At 35.8% G+C, this 18,914-nt stretch overlaps 1 protein-coding gene across 5 annotated transcripts in view; it reads left to right on the top strand.

The window, feature by feature from the left end:
• Positions 1–18,914, top strand: part of USP43 (ubiquitin specific peptidase 43) — a 134,339-nt gene that overhangs the window by 25,326 nt on the left and 90,099 nt on the right. For all 5 annotated transcript variants that reach the window (XM_027857017.1, XM_027857015.1, XM_027857016.1 and 2 more), the window contains exons 3-5: positions 4,856–4,956; positions 8,952–9,044; positions 14,007–14,142. In XM_027857017.1, the coding sequence (XP_027712818.1) occupies positions 4,856–4,956; positions 8,952–9,044; positions 14,007–14,142 (330 nt within the window). The remainder of the gene's footprint in view (positions 1–4,855; positions 4,957–8,951; positions 9,045–14,006; positions 14,143–18,914) is intronic.

Below are 18,914 nucleotides of genomic sequence, written 5' to 3'. Positions count from 1 at the left end.
GAGGGAATAACAAACACACTCAATTGGGTTTGGAAATCTATCTTACCCTACAGGAATATACAGGGGAAAGGGATAAAAGAGTGGGGGATGATAGAATGGAGGGCAGATTGAGGGAAGGGATAATCTGAAGCAAACACTTTTGAGGAGGGACAGAGTCAAAGGAGAGAATAGAATTTACAGGAGAGCAGGATAGGATGGAGGGATTTATAGTTAGTCTTTCATAGAATGACTATTATGAAAATGTTTTGCGTGACTACATATGATAACCTATATTGAATTGCTTGCCTTTTCAGTGAAGGTAGGTGGGGAGGGAGGAAGGGATAGAATTTGGAACTGAGATGCTAAAAATTGTTTTCACATGCAAATGGGAAATAAGATGTACAGGCAATGGGGTATTGAAATCTTGCCCTATAGAAAATAGAAGAGGAAGAGGATAAGAGAAGGGGGGGTGATAGAAGGGAGGGCAGATTGGAGGAAGGGGTATTCAGAATGCATGCTGCTTTGGGGTAGGAGGAGAAGAGAGATGGGGGAGAAAATTTGGAGCTCAAAACCTTGTGGAAGTGAATGTTGAAAACTAAAAACAAGTTAGTTAATAAATTTTTTTTAAAATATTGAAAAATGAAAAAAGAAGAAAGCAGAAAAACAAATAAATAAAATAGCAAATGAATAAGGTGAAATCATAGCAAAACTAGAAAAAAATAAAAAGAATAATCAGAACATTAGGCACAGTTGTATGTTAGTAAAACTGAGAACACAAAAGAAATAACAGAATACCATCAAAAATATACACTACTCAAACTATCAGAAAATCAGATAGAAGTCAATCTCAGAAACTGTAAAGGAACTACCAAAGAATAAAACCTCTGGTCTTGCATTCACAGGACAATTCTATCAAACTTTTAACAGACATTTAATACCCATAGTTCACAGATTATTCAAACAGATTGGGAAGTATCTGAGGCCAGATTTGAACTCATGAAGATGAATTTTTCTGACCTGAGGCCAGCTACTCTATCCGTTGTGCCACCTAGATGTCTTTATTAAACAGATTACAATAATATATTCAAGAAATCATTCATTGTGACCAAGTTGGATTTATTCCAAGGAAGCAAAGATGTTTCAACATTAGAAAAATAATCAACTTAATCATATTAAAAACCAGAACATCCAGACCACATGGTTATCTTGATAAATGCAGAAAAAGCCTTTGACAAAGTACAACACTCTTTTACACTAAAAACCTTACAAAGTAAGGCATAGAGGAATCTTTTTAAGTATAAAAAGCATCTATCTAAAACCAAAAGCAAACATCATATGCAATGATGATGCACTAGAACCTTTTGCAGTTAATATGAGAGGATTCCTACTCTCACTATTATTTGACATAGTTCTGGAAATTCTAGCAATAGCAATAAGATAACATAAAGGAATTAAAGGAGTAAAGTTAGGTAAAGAGGAGATAAAATTATCCCTGTTTGCTGATAAGATAGTATACTTGGAAAATCCCAGGGAATCAGAAAAGATACTTAATGAGAAGTTAATATCTGTGGTAAAGTATCAGGCTACAAAATAAATCCTCAAAAATCAACAGCATTCCTATAGAATAATAATAAAACACAAAGAGCAGTAATAGAAGGGGAAATCCCATTCCAAATAATTATGCATAAAATATCTCTTGGTAGATCTTCTACAGCACACAAAAGACTTGTATAGATTCAGTTACAAAGTGCTCCTTAAAGAATCCTTAACTCAAATCCTAAATAGCTGGAGGAATAGTCAATACTCATGGCTAGGCCTTGCAATTATGATAAAAATAACAATACTACCAAAATTAATTTACACTTTTAATGCTATACCAAATTACCAAACAGATATTTTATAGAACTTGATAAAATTATAATAAAATTTAGAGAAACAAAATATCTGAATGTCAAAAGGCATGATAAAAAGAGATAGGAATAAAGGGGAAATAACACTTCCAGACCTCAAACTATATTACAAAGCAGCAGTCTTCAAAACCATTTGGTATTGGTTAGAACACAAAAGAGATAGATCAGTGAACCAGACCAGACAAGGGAGAATTAGAAACCAATAGAAGTCAACAACCCAGTGTTTGATAAAATGAAGACAAATTACCTAGGGAGAAAAACCCTACTTATTTGATTAAAACTACTGAGAAGACTGGCAGAAATTAAGCTTAGGTCCACACCTTACACCATATTCCACAATGTATTCTAAATTGATACTTTACTTTATTATTTAAGGTCATACTATAAACAAATTAGAAACAAATCATGCCTTTCACAGGTATGGGTAAGAGATGTATTCCTAACGGAATAAGGAATAGAAACAATTACAAAAGATAGAGAATGTTGACTATTTGAATTTGAAAAGCTTCTGCATGGACAACATTAATGCACCTAGGATATGAAGAAAAGTGGCTAAATGGGAAAAAATCTCTATCATCTTTCTTTTGATAAGTGCTTGATGTCTGAGATAATTTAAAAATTAATAAATACATATAATGTGAATAGCCATTCTTTAATAGATAAATGGTCAAAGGATGTGAAAAAGTTCTGAAAAGACTTGCAAGGTATTCACAACCACATGAAAGAATGTTCTAAATCACTAATGATAAGAGAAATACAAATCAAAACAACCTTGAAATTTCACCTTATAACCTGCAAATTGGTGAAAGTGACAAAAAAATCACAATAGTCAATGTGGGAGGGGTTATGGAATGATAAGCATACTTACACATTGTTGGTGGAGCTATGAAATGGTACAACCATTTTGGAAAATAACTTGGAATTATGCAAATAAAGTGACTAAAATGTCCATACCCTTTGTTTTTGTTTGTTTCCTTGCTTTTTGATGGGGTTAAGTGACTTACCCAGGGTCACACAGCTAGTATGTGTCAAGTGTCTGAGACCAGATTTGAACTCAGGTCCTCTTGACTCCAAGGCCGGAGCTCTATCCACTGCACCACCTAGCTGCCCCTTGTCCTACCTTTTGAACCAGAGACCCCACTACTGGGTTTATACCCCAAGGAAGCCATCAATAAGAAGAAAGCCCTCATATACACCAAAATATTTTAGCAATATTTTTCTATGACAGCAAAGATTTGGAACAATGTACATGGCCATCAGTTGGGGAATGGCTAAACAAATTGTGGTACATGAATATAATGAACTGTGCTATAAGTGGTAAATACAGAGAAACATGGAAAGATCTATGTGAACTGATGCACAGTGAAGTAAATAGAGCCAAGAAAATAATATATATGGTAACCGCGACAACATAAGTGGAAACAACTCCACACCAAAAAATTCAAAGTGAGTGTAACAACATCACAAAGATCAAGGACTCAAATGAAAATATATGAGAGGAAACCTCCTTGTGGAATTGGGATCCACATGTATTACACATTTCACAGGTTTTTAGACTTTTTCAGTATATTGATCAATTATGCTGAGTATTTTTCCTCTCTGAAAAATACTGTATTTTGTGTGGGAAGGACCTCTGGGGGAAGGATACTTGGGATAAGTATGAAGCAGAAGTCATCAATAAAAATGTATTATAAATAAATTACCATGATCTAACAGAGCTGGAGAAAAAGAACCATTTCTAGTATATAATAGGAGATGGTTCTCTTAGGGTACTGGGAGTCCCTGAGGGTTGTGGTAGAAGAGAGGACTTTAGAAACAATTACATATTCTGTTACAACACTCGAAGGCAGAGAAACTAAAGGACACCCATTTCCATTGGAAAGGGAATAACCACTATCTTTTGGAGTGCGAAGAGAACTATCAAAAATAAAGATGCAAGATGTATAAGCTGGGTAGCAAAAGGCTGTGTTATATGGAACAATGAGTGGCTATTGTCTCCTGGGAGTTGAGGAAAGCTAGATAGTAGGATTGTAAAAGACATTATGATTAGATATAATTATTGAGAATATTTAGAGGTGAAAGCTCTGGGAAATGAAGTACCATGTAGACAGCCCGAGGAGACTACCAATGGGACCCGCTCCTGCTTATCTCTTGCTGGAAATCCCCTAATGGTAATACTCCTCTCAAAACTACTTCCTCTTCCAGAGTTAGCTGTTTTTCCATACGCACAGGTTTGTACCCAGTTGAATGTCATCTTTGACTCTTTCCTCAACTCTAATATCCAATCACTTGCCAAGTTCTAGTGATTCTGTATCTACAACATTTTACTGAATCTCCTTTTCTTCACTCACACTGCCCTAGTTCAGACCTTTAGCACTTGCTGTTGGGACCGTTACAATAGCCTACTGATTGGTCACTCTGCCTTCCAATCTTTTACTTTTCCAATTCACAGAACAGTTTCACAGAACTGCCAAAATAATCTTCCTGAGGTATTAGACTGACATCCCTCCTCTGTTTACAGACTTTAGTGGGTCCGCATTGCCTTTAGGACAAAATATAAACTTCTTAGCCTAGCATTTAAGTTCTGCTGTTATCTGGCTCTCACCTCCCTCTCTGCCCTGTTTCTTATTAGTCATGTTCTCACTGTTACAACCACAGTGCCCTACTGTTGGCTGAACTCTGTGTTCCATCTCCTATCTCCATTCTTTCACAGCTCCTAACTTTTATATTTTTCTCTGATGAACTTTTGGCTTAAGTACAGAGGAATTGAATGTTGGATTTGATCCCAAATTATGAATTGATTCACCAAGGACAAAAGGGGTATGGGAGTCTGAGGGGTAGTCAGGGAAGCATTGTAATAGTTGACCTTGTAGTTGAGTGAGTCTAGTATAGCCAGTAGAAAGCTGTGGTTTTACTGGGTAATTGAAAGTGCTTACCTAATCTTCATTTTCGTCTTTTCTTCACAGCCCCAGTCTGAGCCCAGCAAAAATTTGGTGCAAACTCCGTCATCAGATCAGCTTTCTCCAAGACAAAGTTTTGTTCAGAATCACTTTCAAGCCCAGTATAGGTAAGAAAGGGGATATCTATTTATAGCTATAGATACAGATATGTACACACATATATACATATATATGGATGCACACACACACAACATACATACATGCACACTTCTTCCCTTAGCTTCTCTGTAAGCCTATTTAGCAATAAAAATAATCAGATGTCCAGATTTATGCCTTGACTGGTATTGTTTTTTTTTTGTTGTTGTTGTTTTGTTTTTTGTTTTGCTTTTTGGTGAGGCAATGGGGATAAGTGACTAGCCCAGGGTCACACAGCTAGGAAGTGTCAAGTGTCTGAGCCCAGATTTGAACTCAGGTTCTCTTGACTCCAAGGCCAGAGCTCTATCCACTCTGCCACCTAGCTGCCCCAATATCTTTACTGGTATTATTAAAAATATATATATATATGGATTCCAGAAGGTTTAGGGCAAGCAGTCCTATTTGGGAAAGTCCTAGGTGTCTTTCTGCTGTTTAAGAACTTGATTGAACAATTATTTGAATGCCTACTTTTCTAGAATTGTGAACTGTGGAAGATTCAAAAGAGATATGACATAGTTCCTACCCTTAATAATAATAATAATGCTTTAAGATTTGCAAAGTACTTTACAAAGGTTATCTCATTTAATCTTCACAACCCTAGGTGATAATGTTATGCCCACTTTACAGATAAGGAAACTGAGTCTGAGAGAGGGTAAGTGACTTGCCTAGGGTCACAAAGCTACTATATATTTGAAGTTGGATTTGATAAGTTTGAGTATTAAAGGTGGGGCTTCATTTTGAATTGGCTTGACTAGGTTGAAAAGTTTGTTTTTGAACTAGTGGCCAGAAGATTTGTTTTTTGCCCTTATCTTATTTTTTGTTTGTTTTTATGTTTCTTTCTTTCTTTTTTTTTGGTTACATTTTCAGTTCCAAACTATATCCCTCCCTTCTTCCCTCCCCACCCTGCACTAGAGAAGGCCATCATTTGACACAGATTTATAAATATATGTAAAACCATACCATGTGTACTTCTATTTATCAGTTCTTTCTCTGGAGGTGTATAGTATCTTCCTTCATAGGTCCTTTATAGTTGATTTGAGTATTTACAGTACTCAGAATAACTTGGTTGTCACAATTATTCTTTGAACAATATTGCTGTTACTGTATATAACACTCTCTTGATGAATATGAAGAATTTAGAAAGTCTGAGAAGACTAACATGAACTAAGGCAAAGTGAATTAAGCAGAATCAAAGGTAAAATGAATTTATGTGATGAAGATTGTTTCCTGTCATTGGAGATCATCAAATGAAGGCTGGCTGACTACATTTTGGGCTGCTGTACTGAGCATTCCTGTTTGGACATTTACTAGAATACATGACCCTGGAGATTCATTTCAACTCTGAGGCTGTGATTCTGCAAACAGACAAAAGAAATCTACTTTATAAAAGTCAACTGAACATAAGAGTATGTGAGCACTGGTGTTCACAAGGCCATCCCATTAGATTGTAATATCTTTCTCCTTGAGGGCAGGGACTGTATTGTCTTTCTTTTTTATAGTCAGTGCTTAATTAATGTTTATTAAATTGAACTGTCTTAACTTGGTCATTAACCTTAAAAAAGTAATAATACCAACTGTTTAACAATTATATGTTGAGGAAGCATGAGTTCTGTTAAAAAAAATACTCCAAAGATTTTAGGGAAAATGTTATAAAATAGATATGATCAACTTCTTCAGCCTTAGTGCTCATAGTGTGGCTAAACAGTGTCTGTGGGTGCCAATCGTAAGTTTAAGGCACAGGCAGTAGAAAAGAGAAAAGTATAAAAGAGAAAGAAGGAAGAAAGTTTAAGAGAAGAAAAGGAGGTTTAAAAAAGGTACATTTGGTGGGAAATTGGAGAATAATACTGCCAGTAAGTTAATATGCCTACCAATTAAACATATGCAGTGGATTGTCTGTATTTTGTGAAGTCAAAAGTATAAAGGAATGGTCTGAGAAGATGAATGTGTGTGGCAAAATTAAGGGACAAATTACACCACTGAAAAATTAACATGAAAGCAGAAAAGTATTTGGTATTTCCTATCCTAAAGCAAGAGACTTTAAAGTTAGAGACGCAATTTATTTAAAGCATGAGTGAATGGGAATATCTATTTTGGTGAGCTGCAGGAGTGCTGGAGAGGGCATTACGGCTTCATTAATGGTGGCTGACTAAGCCACCTCCATTTATATGGAGAATTTTCCAGTAAAGCCTTTTTTTTAATAACTAGCAATTTAAAATATTGGAAGATGTAAAATATTACTTACTTTGTATGACTTTATAGTCAGGAAGATGGGATGTGTAAGTATAATGACGTAGAAGAAATGAATATTATTATACCTTTGTTATCTTTGACCTAGAGATGTCAAGGAGATGAGTGACTTTGGAATTTTTTTTTCATTAAAATTTAGGCTGGAGGAAGGCTTTCTTGGATTCTTCACATAATTGGTAGCTTTTCAAATATGCAATCCCTTGATGGAGTTATAAGTCTATATTAGCCTTTTAGTGAGAAATCTTAGGATCAGAGATTTAGAGCTGGAAGAAACATTAGAGGACATTGAGTCTAATATCTTCAATTTACAGATAAATAAACTGAGGCACAGAGAATTTAAATGACTTGCCCAGAGTCACATAGCTAGTATGTATCTGAGGCAGAAATTTTTAACCAGGTCTTTCTATCTCCAAGTCCATTACCCTATCCACTATAGTTTGATGGAGAGTGTCATGAGAAAATAGGTCTGGAAATTGTATGGCAGTGTGGCTTTTTTTCTTCTTTACCCTGCCCATATATCCTGGCGTAGGATTGAAACAATATTTTTGCTGGCTTACTTCTGTCATAGTATGTAGATGTACAGCACAGTTCCCCAAGAGTTGAAGCTCTCTGATGTTTGTTTATGTGAACCATTGTAAACTCATGTCCATGGACTTGGGAATCCACATGCACAAATACTTAATTTTGGGGTGCTTTAAAAAATTTTAGAGTGTAGAACATTTCATATCTCCTTGAATAGATGAACAAGAATAAAATGTTGTTCAATAGATAATAAACTGTACTTTATTTTGTATTATGGCCACTATTTGGGGAAAAGGTAAAGGGAGGGGAGGACAAAGAAGAGCAGAAAAAACAATGTGATATGGTAGGAAAGGTACTAGCTTTTGAATCAGAAGATATGGGTTCAAATCTTAAATTTTGCTTAATATTTGTGTGACCTGGGTGAGTAATTTCCTTTCTCTGAACTTCAGTTTCTTCAGTTGTAACATGGATGGGTTAGACTAGATGATTTCTAGGATTTTTTCCAACTCTAAAACTGTGTTATTAAGAAAGAACCACACAGATGACCCAGTAAAATGGTAAGTTCTCCTTCATGTGTACAATCTGTGTCTGGCAGCCTGGTTCATTATGCTGACACATGCAGTGAAGTCATTTTCAAATTTCAGTGAAGTATTTTTTCCAGTGGGACATAACTAGAAATAAGGCAATGAAATGAATTAAAATTTAAATAATAATATATATTATTTTAAAATTGAATGTTCTCCTCAAGAGCAGGTGAAATAGCAGGTGCTACTTTGGAAACAATGGAGATCAGATTTAAATCCCATTTCTTACTACCTGTGTGACCTTGGGCAAATCACATTATCTCACTGGATTTCAGTTTCCTCATTTCTAAAACAAGGAATTAGTACTTAATATGGCCTATGAGGTCTAATGAGGCCTCTAGCTCTATGATCCTATTGTTCTGATACATTAAAATTCATCTGGCCAGTATTATGAATGTTACACTGTTGCAGGTAGTAGGACGATTTTACCACCCAGATTTTTCAGTTTCCTCTGCTGATTAGCAACCAATGCAACAGTATTTAATTTTATTTACAAGGTAAGGAAAATGTGTCTATTTGCAACTATAAATTTGTACAAACCATTTACTAAAAAACTCTTCTGCCGTAGAAGTACATTAACAACTGGTCTTAAATTTAATCTTTTTTTGTCATAGGTCTTCGTTGACCTGCCCTCACTGCCAAAAACAGAGCAATACCTTTGATCCTTTCCTTTGTGTGTCATTACCCATTCCATCATGTCAGACCAGGTATGTGGACTTCAGATTCCAACCAATTAACTCAATTTTAAACCTAACCCTTCTTGGGAAGGCTTTTGACCTTATGACTTTCTCTATCCTTTTTCTTTTTGACCCAGTTCAGATGCTGCATGCATCCTTTATGAAGATCGTTTCTCTGATTCCCTTAGCTCCCTTAAAATATCCTTAAAACACATTGTTTCAGCAGTCCATTCAGGAACATTGGCTCTACCCTAAACTGCTACTCTGCTCACTGCTTGACTGTTGATCTGCATTACTCTTCAGTTGAAGAAATCCTCTTCTCTACTGGAATGTAGCCTTTGAAGCTCTTTCAGTTAACTATGATCAGTTGTACGAAGACATTCAAAGTCTTCTAGAAACAACATCAAAAAAAGATATATTCATCATAGGGGATTGGAATGCTAACGTAGGAAATCAAAACATAATTGGATTAACAGGCAAGTTTGGCCTTGGGGTACAGAATGAAGTAGGGTAGAGACTAAGAGAGTTTTGTCAAGATAACTCACTGGTCATAGCATACGCTCTTTTTCAACAACCCAAAGAGTACTCTACACATGGACATCACCAAGTAGTCAATATAGAAATCAGATTGATTATATACTTTGTAGCCAAAGGTGAAGAAACTCTATATATAGTCAGTTAAAACAAGACCTGGAGCTGACTGTGGCTCATCTCATAAGCTTCTTATTGCAAAAGTCAGACTTACATTGAAGAAAGTACCATCAGATGTATGGATATGATCTAAATAGCATTCCTTATGAAATGGAAGTGATTAATGGATTTAAGAGCTTAGATCTGTTAGATAGAGTACCCAAAAAACTATGGACAGAGGTTTGTAATATTGTATAGGAGGTAGCAAGAAAAAAATATTCTAGAGAAAAAGAAGAACAAGAATGTAAAATGGCTGTCTGCTGAGGCTTTACAAATAGCTGAGGAAAGAAAGAAAGTGAAAGGTAAAGGGGAAGGGGAAAGATAAACCCAACTGAATGCAGAATTCCAGAGGATAGCAGGGAGAGATAAGGTTTTCTTAAGTGTATATTGCACAGAAATAGAAGGAAACAATAGAATGGGAAAGATGAGACCTCTTCAAGAAAATTAGAGATATCAAGGGAATGTTTCATGCAGAAATGGGAATGATAAAAGATAAAAGTGGTAGGGACTTAAGGGATTAAGAAGTGGTGGCAAGACTATACAGAAGAACTATACAAGAAAGATCTAAACATCATTGATAGCCATGGTGGTATGGTTACTGATCTTGAGCCAGACATCCTGGAGAATGAAGTCAAGTGGGCTAACAATAGGAAGTGTTGCTAACAATAAAGTAACATAGGTGATGGAATTCCAGCTCAGTTATTTAAAATCCTAAAAGATGATGCTGTTAAAGTGCATTCAATATGCTAGCAAATTTGGAAAATTTAAGTGGCCCTGGTTTGGAAAAGAACAGTTGTCCAATCCTAAGGAAGGGCAATGCCAAAGAATGTTTGAATTTCTAAACAATTGCACTCATTTCACATACCAGCAAGGTTATGCTTAAGATTCTGCAACAATATGTGAAGTGAGAATTACCAGAAGAGCATACTAGTTTTTAGAGAGGCAGAGGAATTAGAGAACAAATTGCCAACATTTGCTGGATTATGGAAAAAGCAAGGGAGTTCCAGAAAAAAAAATCTCCTCCTGCTTTATTGACTGCACTATAGCCTTTGACTGTGTGGATCACAACAAAATGTGGAAAGTCCTCAAAGAGATGGGAGTACCGGGTCTTGAGAAACCTGTATGCAGGTCGAGATGCAACAGTTAGAACTGAGTATGGAATAGCTGATTGGTTTAAGATTGGAGAAGTACAAGGCTGTATGTTATTACCTTATTTATTTAACTTATATGCAGAGTATATCGTGGGAAATGCCAGGCTAGATGAATCAAAAGCCAAAATTAAGGTTGCTGCAAGAAATATCAACAGTCTCAGATATGCAGGTGATACCACTCTGATGGCAGAAAGTGAAGAAGAATTAAGCCTCTTTATGAGAGTGAAAGAGGAGAGTGTAAAAGCTGGCTTGTAGCTTAACATCAAAAAAACTAAGTTCATGACAGTTGGTCTCATCACTTCTTGGCAAGTAGAGGGAGAAGAAATGGAAGCAGTTTCAGGTTTTATATTTCGGGGTTCAAAGATCACTGCAGACAGAGATTCAGCCATGAAATTAAAAGGTACTTGTTTCTGGGAAGGAAAACTATGGCCAATCTGAATGTATATTAAACAGCGGAGACATCTTCTTGCCAACAAAGGTCCATCTAGTCAAAGCTATGGTTTTTCCAGTAGCAATGTATGGCTGTAGGAGTTGCACTGTAAGGAAAACTGAGTGTCACAGAAGTGATCCTTTCAAATTGTGGTACTGGAAAAGACATTTGAGAGTCCCTTGGACAGCAAGGAGATCAAATTAGTCAATACTTAAAGAAATTAAGACTATTTTTCAGAAGGTCAAATAACAAAGCTCAAGCTTAAATACTTCGACTACATAATGAGAAAACAGGATTCATTAGAAAAGATCCTGATGTTGGAAAAGCATTAAGGCAAGTCTATACTAAGAGTCATTTTCTCTCTAAAACTGGCCAAAATCCCATCTGAAAGCTGTTTCTTCATACAGGTATTTTAGAAGCATATATTAAAACAAAGTTATTTTTCTACTTATATTAGGTATCAGAAATGTTCATATATAACTTCAAAATGAATACAAACCTTTTCCTTTGAACAAGAGCACTTTTCATCATTAACAACTTCTTATGAAAAAAAGACCTAAAGTGACAGCATACCTTTCACTGTGTATGAACCTTCCTTCTACCACATTTGGGTACCGTATTTTATTTTATTTTATTTTTTTTGAAAGCTATACTTTTTTCCTTTTTAAAAAAAATTAATTTATTTTTAGTTTTCAACATTCATTTCCCCAAGATTTTGAGTTCCAAATTTTCTCCCCATCTTGCCCCTCCCCCCACCCCAAGACTGAGTACCATATTTTAAAAAGTACATTAACAAGCTGAAGACCATCCTGAGAAGGATGAGCAGGGTGATAAAGGGCATGGATTATGGCTAAATCAATGAAAGGAATTATAAATATTTTACCTGGAGAAGAGAATACCAGAAAAGAACATTCATGTGGATGGTAGATTAAATTTTTTTAAAGCATTTATTAAGCACCTGCCTTTTATCATTTCTTATAGCATAGTATATTATATTACATTTACATAAAATTATTCAGCCTGTTGATGTACACCTACTTTGTTTCTAGTTCTTTGCTACAACAAAAAGTGCTGTTATGAATATTTTCATAGTGCATTTTTGTATGTGTACAGTTGTACCTATTTCCTTTGCCTTTGATCTCTTCGGAATATAAGTCCCTAGGTCAGAAGTTTTATACAGTAAAGGTTTTGTATAGAAGCCATTTAAACCAACTTCCTCATTTTATTGATGAGGAAACTGAGGCACAGGAGTTCAGCTGATTTGCCTAAGGTAGCAGGAGGCAGTAAATGTCGCAGATTCTGTTGAATTAACTTCTATGTGAGTCAGTTCTTCTACTGAACCACGCTGTTGATTATACTGAATATAAGCTAATATGAAGCAATGTGGAAGATACTTCTCTGTGTTTTAGTATTCATTTTTAGAAGTTTTGCTCCACAGAAGCATTATCTTTAAATCTAGGGTTTATTTAAAAATGTGCTCAGTTTTGCTTATTAATTAAGAATGATATCATGTAGCAAGTTTACCTGATAAAGTTCTCATTTCCAAGACATGTAAGGAACTGAATAAAATTTATAAGAATAAGAGCCATTCCTCAATTGATAAAAAAGGTTGAATGATTTGAAAATCCAATTTTTAGGGGAAGAAATCCAAATGATCTCTAGCCATATGAAAAAAATTCTCCAAATCACTAATAGAGAAATGCTAATTAAATCAATTCTGAGTTCCTTCTTCATACTTATAAGATTGGCAAAGCTGACAGATGTTGGAAGGAATTCAGGAAAACAGGCACATTGATGCACTGTTGGTAGAGCTATGAATTTGTCTAGCTATTCTGGAAAGCAATTTTAAATTATCCTTCCCACCCCCAAATTACTAAACAATACATGCATGTCATTTGACCTAGCAATACCACTACTAGACATATGTCCAAAGAGATTGAAGAAAGAGGATAATGTCCTATGTGTACAAAAGTATTTATAGCAATTCTTTTTGTGGTGGCAAAGAACTGGAAACTAAAAGAGTTTCTATTACTTAAGAAATATCGGAACACATTATGGCATATGAATATAAAGGAAAGCTACTGTGCTATAATAAATGAAGAAAAAGAAGTTTCAGAAACTCAGGTCTTGCCTGAACTGATGCAGAGTGAAGTGAGCAGAACCAGGAGAACAATTTATACTATAACATCAATATTATAAAAACAATTCTGAAAGACCTAAGAATTCTGATTATGAAATAATCAGCCATGATCCCTGAAGACTAATGAATAATATTGACCATCTTATGACACAGAGATGATGTGCCAATATGCAGAATGAGAAACAAGTTTTTGTGTATGGCCAATGTGGGAATTTAGTTTTACTTGACTATACTTATATGATGCAGTGATTCTGATTCTTTCTTGCTTGTTTCCTCATTCTCTTTTCTGTCTTTCTCTTCCTATTTCTTTTCTTTTTTAAGTGAATGGGGAGAGTTGTGAGGGAGAAAAAATGCTTAATAATTGAAAAAAATGAACATTTTAACTCTGTGACTTTAAAATTTGCGTTCCTGGTGTGTAGCAGAGACCTACCATAATGAGTCCTTGTAAAATTGTGACTCTCAAGTGTATTTTAAAATACAGAAGCAGAAATTAACTTCTTAAATGCTGAACCTGGTAATTTGTGACACAGAAGTGCCATTCATTTCAGTCTTTCCAGAAATATGTTCTTTCTGTTTTCCAGGTCCTTAAATGTCACATTGGTCTTCCAGTACAAGAGTCACAGGTTCTTGAGGATTGGTTTGGCAGTGCCACTTTTCAGCACAGTGGCAACCCTGAGAAAGATGGTAGCAGAAGAAGGCAAAATCACAGCTAATGAGGTTTGATGGGATTAAATTTAATAGGTGCTGAACTCCAAAATAATAGGAAGATGTTTGGCTTAGCAATCTAGATTGATTAAACTAAATAATGATAGCTGTGTCACTCATAAATTGTTATTTCATTGCATATTCATTCATCACTAGGTTTCCAAGTAACATGATCTGGCCATGTATAGTTTTTGTCTCTGGACTCAGTAGTTTGACTAGAAGGGAACATAACTTTCATCTTAAAAAGTATATGAAGTCTAGTCCTTTCCTGATTGACATTTATTGGACATCCTTTTTTGCCATAGAAATTGTATATGGATCTTGTGCTAATGAAAGGTTAATAGAAGATTAGATAATAGTAAGAGGCCTTCAGGTTTAACAACTAAAATATTTTTAAAAATCCTTTTTGAGAGGCTACTTTTGATAATAAAAAGAATACTGAGCTTAGAGTCATAAGACCTGAGTTGGAGTCCTATTTCTGCCACTTACTGGCAGTATGACCTTGACCAAATCATTTGGCCTCTCTGAGCCTTGGTTTCCACATTGGTAAAATGGGGATGATAATACTTGTGTTACTTATGTCATAGGATGGTTGTGAGGAAAATACTCTGTAAACTGTAAAGCACTTTATGGGAGCTATCCAGTGATTTGAACAAATCACTTCCCCTCTTTGACTCTTTCCCTCCCCTCGGTGGTATAAGAAGAGTAGCAGGTGTCTCTTTGCTAGCTTATGAGAAAATTTGAAAATACCACACATTTCTTGGAAATAAGGAATAGTAAAATAACAGAACTCCAATTTTAAATAGAGTGGTTAGTAGGCAAGCAGGAAAGCAACATGTGTTTATTAAGTGCTAGGCACTATGCCAAATGCTGGGGCTGCTAATGCAAGCAAAAAGACAGTCCTTGTCCTCAAGATTGCATTCTAATTGGGGAAAGAGTACATGAAAAAGAGGGCTGAAAGGAGGGAAAGGGGGAAAGTACTTTGGGAGCTTAGCAGCAAACTCTGGAAAGTCAGAAGCGCAGGTGGGAAGAAAGGATGCCTGGCCAGCCTGGTTCTGTCTCTAAAATGAAGGCCCTAAGAGCACTCAGCATTGGAGAATGGGGCCAGCATGTGGGAAGGATGTTACAGGGTGAGAAGTCAGCTAAGTCATGACTGCCAAGGCTGGAGGGGGAAACCTTAACATTTAGATCTTTCCAAAAATAGCAAAACCTGTTTAAAGGAGTGATATGTTCCTTTTCTAGAGAAGTCTTCAGACCAGGATCTGAAGGTGCCTGTTGGGCACCTTCCTCATGTGTGGGAATTGGACAGCTTGACTTCCAAGCTTCCTTTCAACTCAAATTCTGTGATTTGAAGGGTTCTGTGTGCAAAGAATTGTGACTGCTTTGTAGCATTTGACACTATCAACTATTAGCTCCTTCTGGATGTTCTCTCTTCCCTGTTTTTCATGGGAAAGAAAGAAGATAGGAAGGATGGACTCAAAGCACTTTATGTTGTTGAACTTAAGAGTGGAAAGTGAATTTCTATTTGAATTTGCCTAAGTTCATCGCATAGTATACTGTTTCTAGGTCATTTGATACTTAGTTGTTTTTTGTTTGTTTGTTTTTTGCTTCTGAGATTCAAGATATAGAATGACTTCTAGTTGAGAAAGAAATGAATGCTCCAGGGAACTGAAGCCTGTGCATATAATTTAGTGATGTAGCTACTTTGGATCCCTCTCTGAAAAGATTCATTCAAAGAATTTTTTTATTGATGGTTAGAATTATTATCTTTATATTAGCTCCTGAATTTTTTAGCATTTAGGTTCTGTAGGATATAATAGGATCATAATTTCCATTACCATTGCTCTGCTTTTGATTCTGAAATAGCTTTCGTACTATGTTCTAGTGGTACCTGAACATTTTTAGCAGTGGAATTTGAGTTGCATTTTTGGCAAATTATTTTGTTGTATTTGCACTGAAAATTCAAGATAAAAATAACTCACCAGAAGTGATTATTCCATCATTTCAATTTTGTCATCTTATATAATCACAGAAACCCAGAGTTGGAAGGGACCTCAAAAGTCCAACTCATACTTGAACAAGAATCCCTTCTATATCACATCCAAGCTATCCAGCCTTTGCTTGGATTGCTTAAATAAAATGAGGCGATTGAACTAGTTGACCTTTAAGGTTTCTCCTAACTTTTAAATGATGATTTCCCTGGGTAACTCATGCCATTTTGGTATAGCTCTAATTGTTAGAAATCAAATCAAATCTGATTTTGCTACAAAAGAAATCTAATTCCTCATTCCCATGATAGCTCCTTAGTCCATGTGGCCAGGACTATATTCTGACTTTACAATATTGTGTTAATGTATTTGTTTTTACCTGTATTGATCTTTGTGCAGGTGTTTTCCATTATATTTCCCTACTCTGGTTTCTAGATTCCCAGACTTCCTAACTTAAGTGTATCATGTTAACATGCAGTATTATTTTACTTTGCCTTTTCCTCATCTTGCTCCTGTTTCTTTTGAATAATAATGTATATTCTTCAATTCAATTAACAAGTATTTATTAAGTATCTACTAAATATGTTGGGTGCTGGAGGTACAAATACAAAAGTGAGACAGTTTTTGTCCTCAAGGAGCTTAGAATCTATTAGTGCAATACAATGTGTTCACAAATGATCAAACACAGAAGACAAAATAAATACAAATTTATTTCAATGGAGGAGAACAACTAGGAGAAATAAGAGAGGTTTCTTGAAGAAGGTGGCACCTTGATCTGAGCCTTGAAAGGAGCTAAGTGTTCCAAGATTCAAAGAAAAGAAGAGAGAGCATTCTGGGTAAGGGCATAGCCTTTGCAAAGACATGGAAACTAGAGATGGTATGTTGTGAACAGGGTACAGCAAGTAGATCAGTCTGGCTGGAACATAGGTATGAAAAGAAGTCATATTATTAGCCTGGAATGATGGACTGTAGCTGTGAAGCTTTTTCACTGCTGAATAGAGTAATTCATGTTTTATCTTAGAGAAAATGGAAAGCCAGTAAAATTTCTTGAGCAGGGAATGACCTAGCCAGACTTAACACTGTAGGAATATTCATTTGGTGGTTGTGTGGATAATGATTTGGAAAGAAGAGAGCCTGGATCCAGGAAGATTTATGGGGAGGCTACTACAAGAATGTACCTGAGAAGTGAGGAAGGCCTAATGAAGGTAATTGTGGTATGAGAAAGGGATAATAATGAGAGATGGTGAGAAGGTTGAATTAATAGACTTGACAGCTGATTGGAGGGGAAGGGAAGAATAAAGAAGAATGACGTATGACTGAGGTTATGAACCTGAATGGTTAGAAAAATGGTGGTGCCTTTGACAGAAATAGGGAATAAAGGAAAAGAGGTAGATTTTTTTTTTTTAGGCAGTTGGGTTTAAGTGACTTGCCCAGGGTCACACAGCTAGTAAGTGTCAAGTGTTTGGTCTGAGGCAGGATTTGAACTCAGGTCCTCCTGACCTCAGGGCTGGTGCTCAATCCACTGTGCCCCCTAGCTGCCCGCAAAAGAGGTAGATTTATAAGGAAAGATGATAAATTTTATTTAGGACCTATTGAATATGAGATGTCTATATGATATGTAAGTGGAAATTTCTAGCAGATAGTTAGAGAATGGTATTGGAGTGCCACAGAGAGATGAGGGCTTTTTGTATAGATTTGGGAATAATCTTCATAGATATGACAGTTGAATCCATGGGATCTGATAGATCAATCAGTCAAATCAACAATTATTATTAAACTCCTATTCTATGCCAGACAATGTGCTAGACTTTGAGAATATAAGTACAATGAATGAAATAATCCCTATCTGCAAATAGCTTACATTCTAAAGGGAGAAAATGTAGAGAGAGAAGAGGAGAGGGCACAGGAACAGAACATGTGTGATGAACCTGCAAAGAATTGTAAGAAGAATCATTTAAAAAAAAAGAATCGTTTAATTGTGTTAGAAGAGAACCACAACAGGGCAATGTCATGAAAACTGAGGAAACAGAGTAGTGAAGGGTACTAGTTAGTTAATTATGTCCAAAGCAGGAGAGAGGTCAACAATGATGAAAACTGAGAAAAGGACATTGGCTTTTGCAATGAAGAAATCGTCAGTGATTTCAGAGAAAGGAATTTCAATTCAGTAGTGGGGAGGGAAATCAGATTATAAGGGGTAGAGGAGTGAATGGGAAGTGAGAAAGTAGAGATAACCTATAGACTTTTTTTTCTCAGAATTTGGCCTGAGAGAGAGGAAGCATACAGCATAATAATTTAGTTGATGGTATAGAATTAGGTAAAGGATTTTTTGTTTTGTGTTTGTTTTTAAAGATGAAAATGATTTGGACATGTTACAAGGTGGCAGGATAAGAGCCAGTGGAACTGAAGTTGAAAATTAGGGGGAATGGTGGGATAATTGCAGAGCAAGCTGCAATGATCTTTTTTTCCAAATTGATATTCTGGTTATGGTTCTCATCCCACCAAGCCTCATTTACCTACAAAGTCAACTTTACCTCCATCCATTAGGATCTTCTTTATCTTGCTTGTTACTGGGCTCCAGTTTACTCCCTCTCCTTTTTTTAATTAATTTTTTTAATTAACAAAAATTGATTCTCTCCCCTCCTATCCTATAAAAACAGAAAAGCAAACCTCTTGCAACAAATATACACAGTCCAGCAAAACAAATATGTGTGTGGGAATGGTGTGTGCGTGTGTGCGTGTGTGTGTGTGTGTGTGTGTGTGTGTGTATCTTATTCTGCACTCAGAATCTAGTACTTC

Source organism: Vombatus ursinus, unplaced genomic scaffold, assembly GCF_900497805.2.
Source record: "Vombatus ursinus unplaced genomic scaffold, bare-nosed wombat genome assembly UNPS02011916.1, whole genome shotgun sequence".
In the NCBI taxonomy this organism is placed as follows: domain Eukaryota; kingdom Metazoa; phylum Chordata; class Mammalia; order Diprotodontia; family Vombatidae; genus Vombatus; species Vombatus ursinus.
This window is presented reverse-complemented; position numbering and strand designations above follow the sequence as displayed.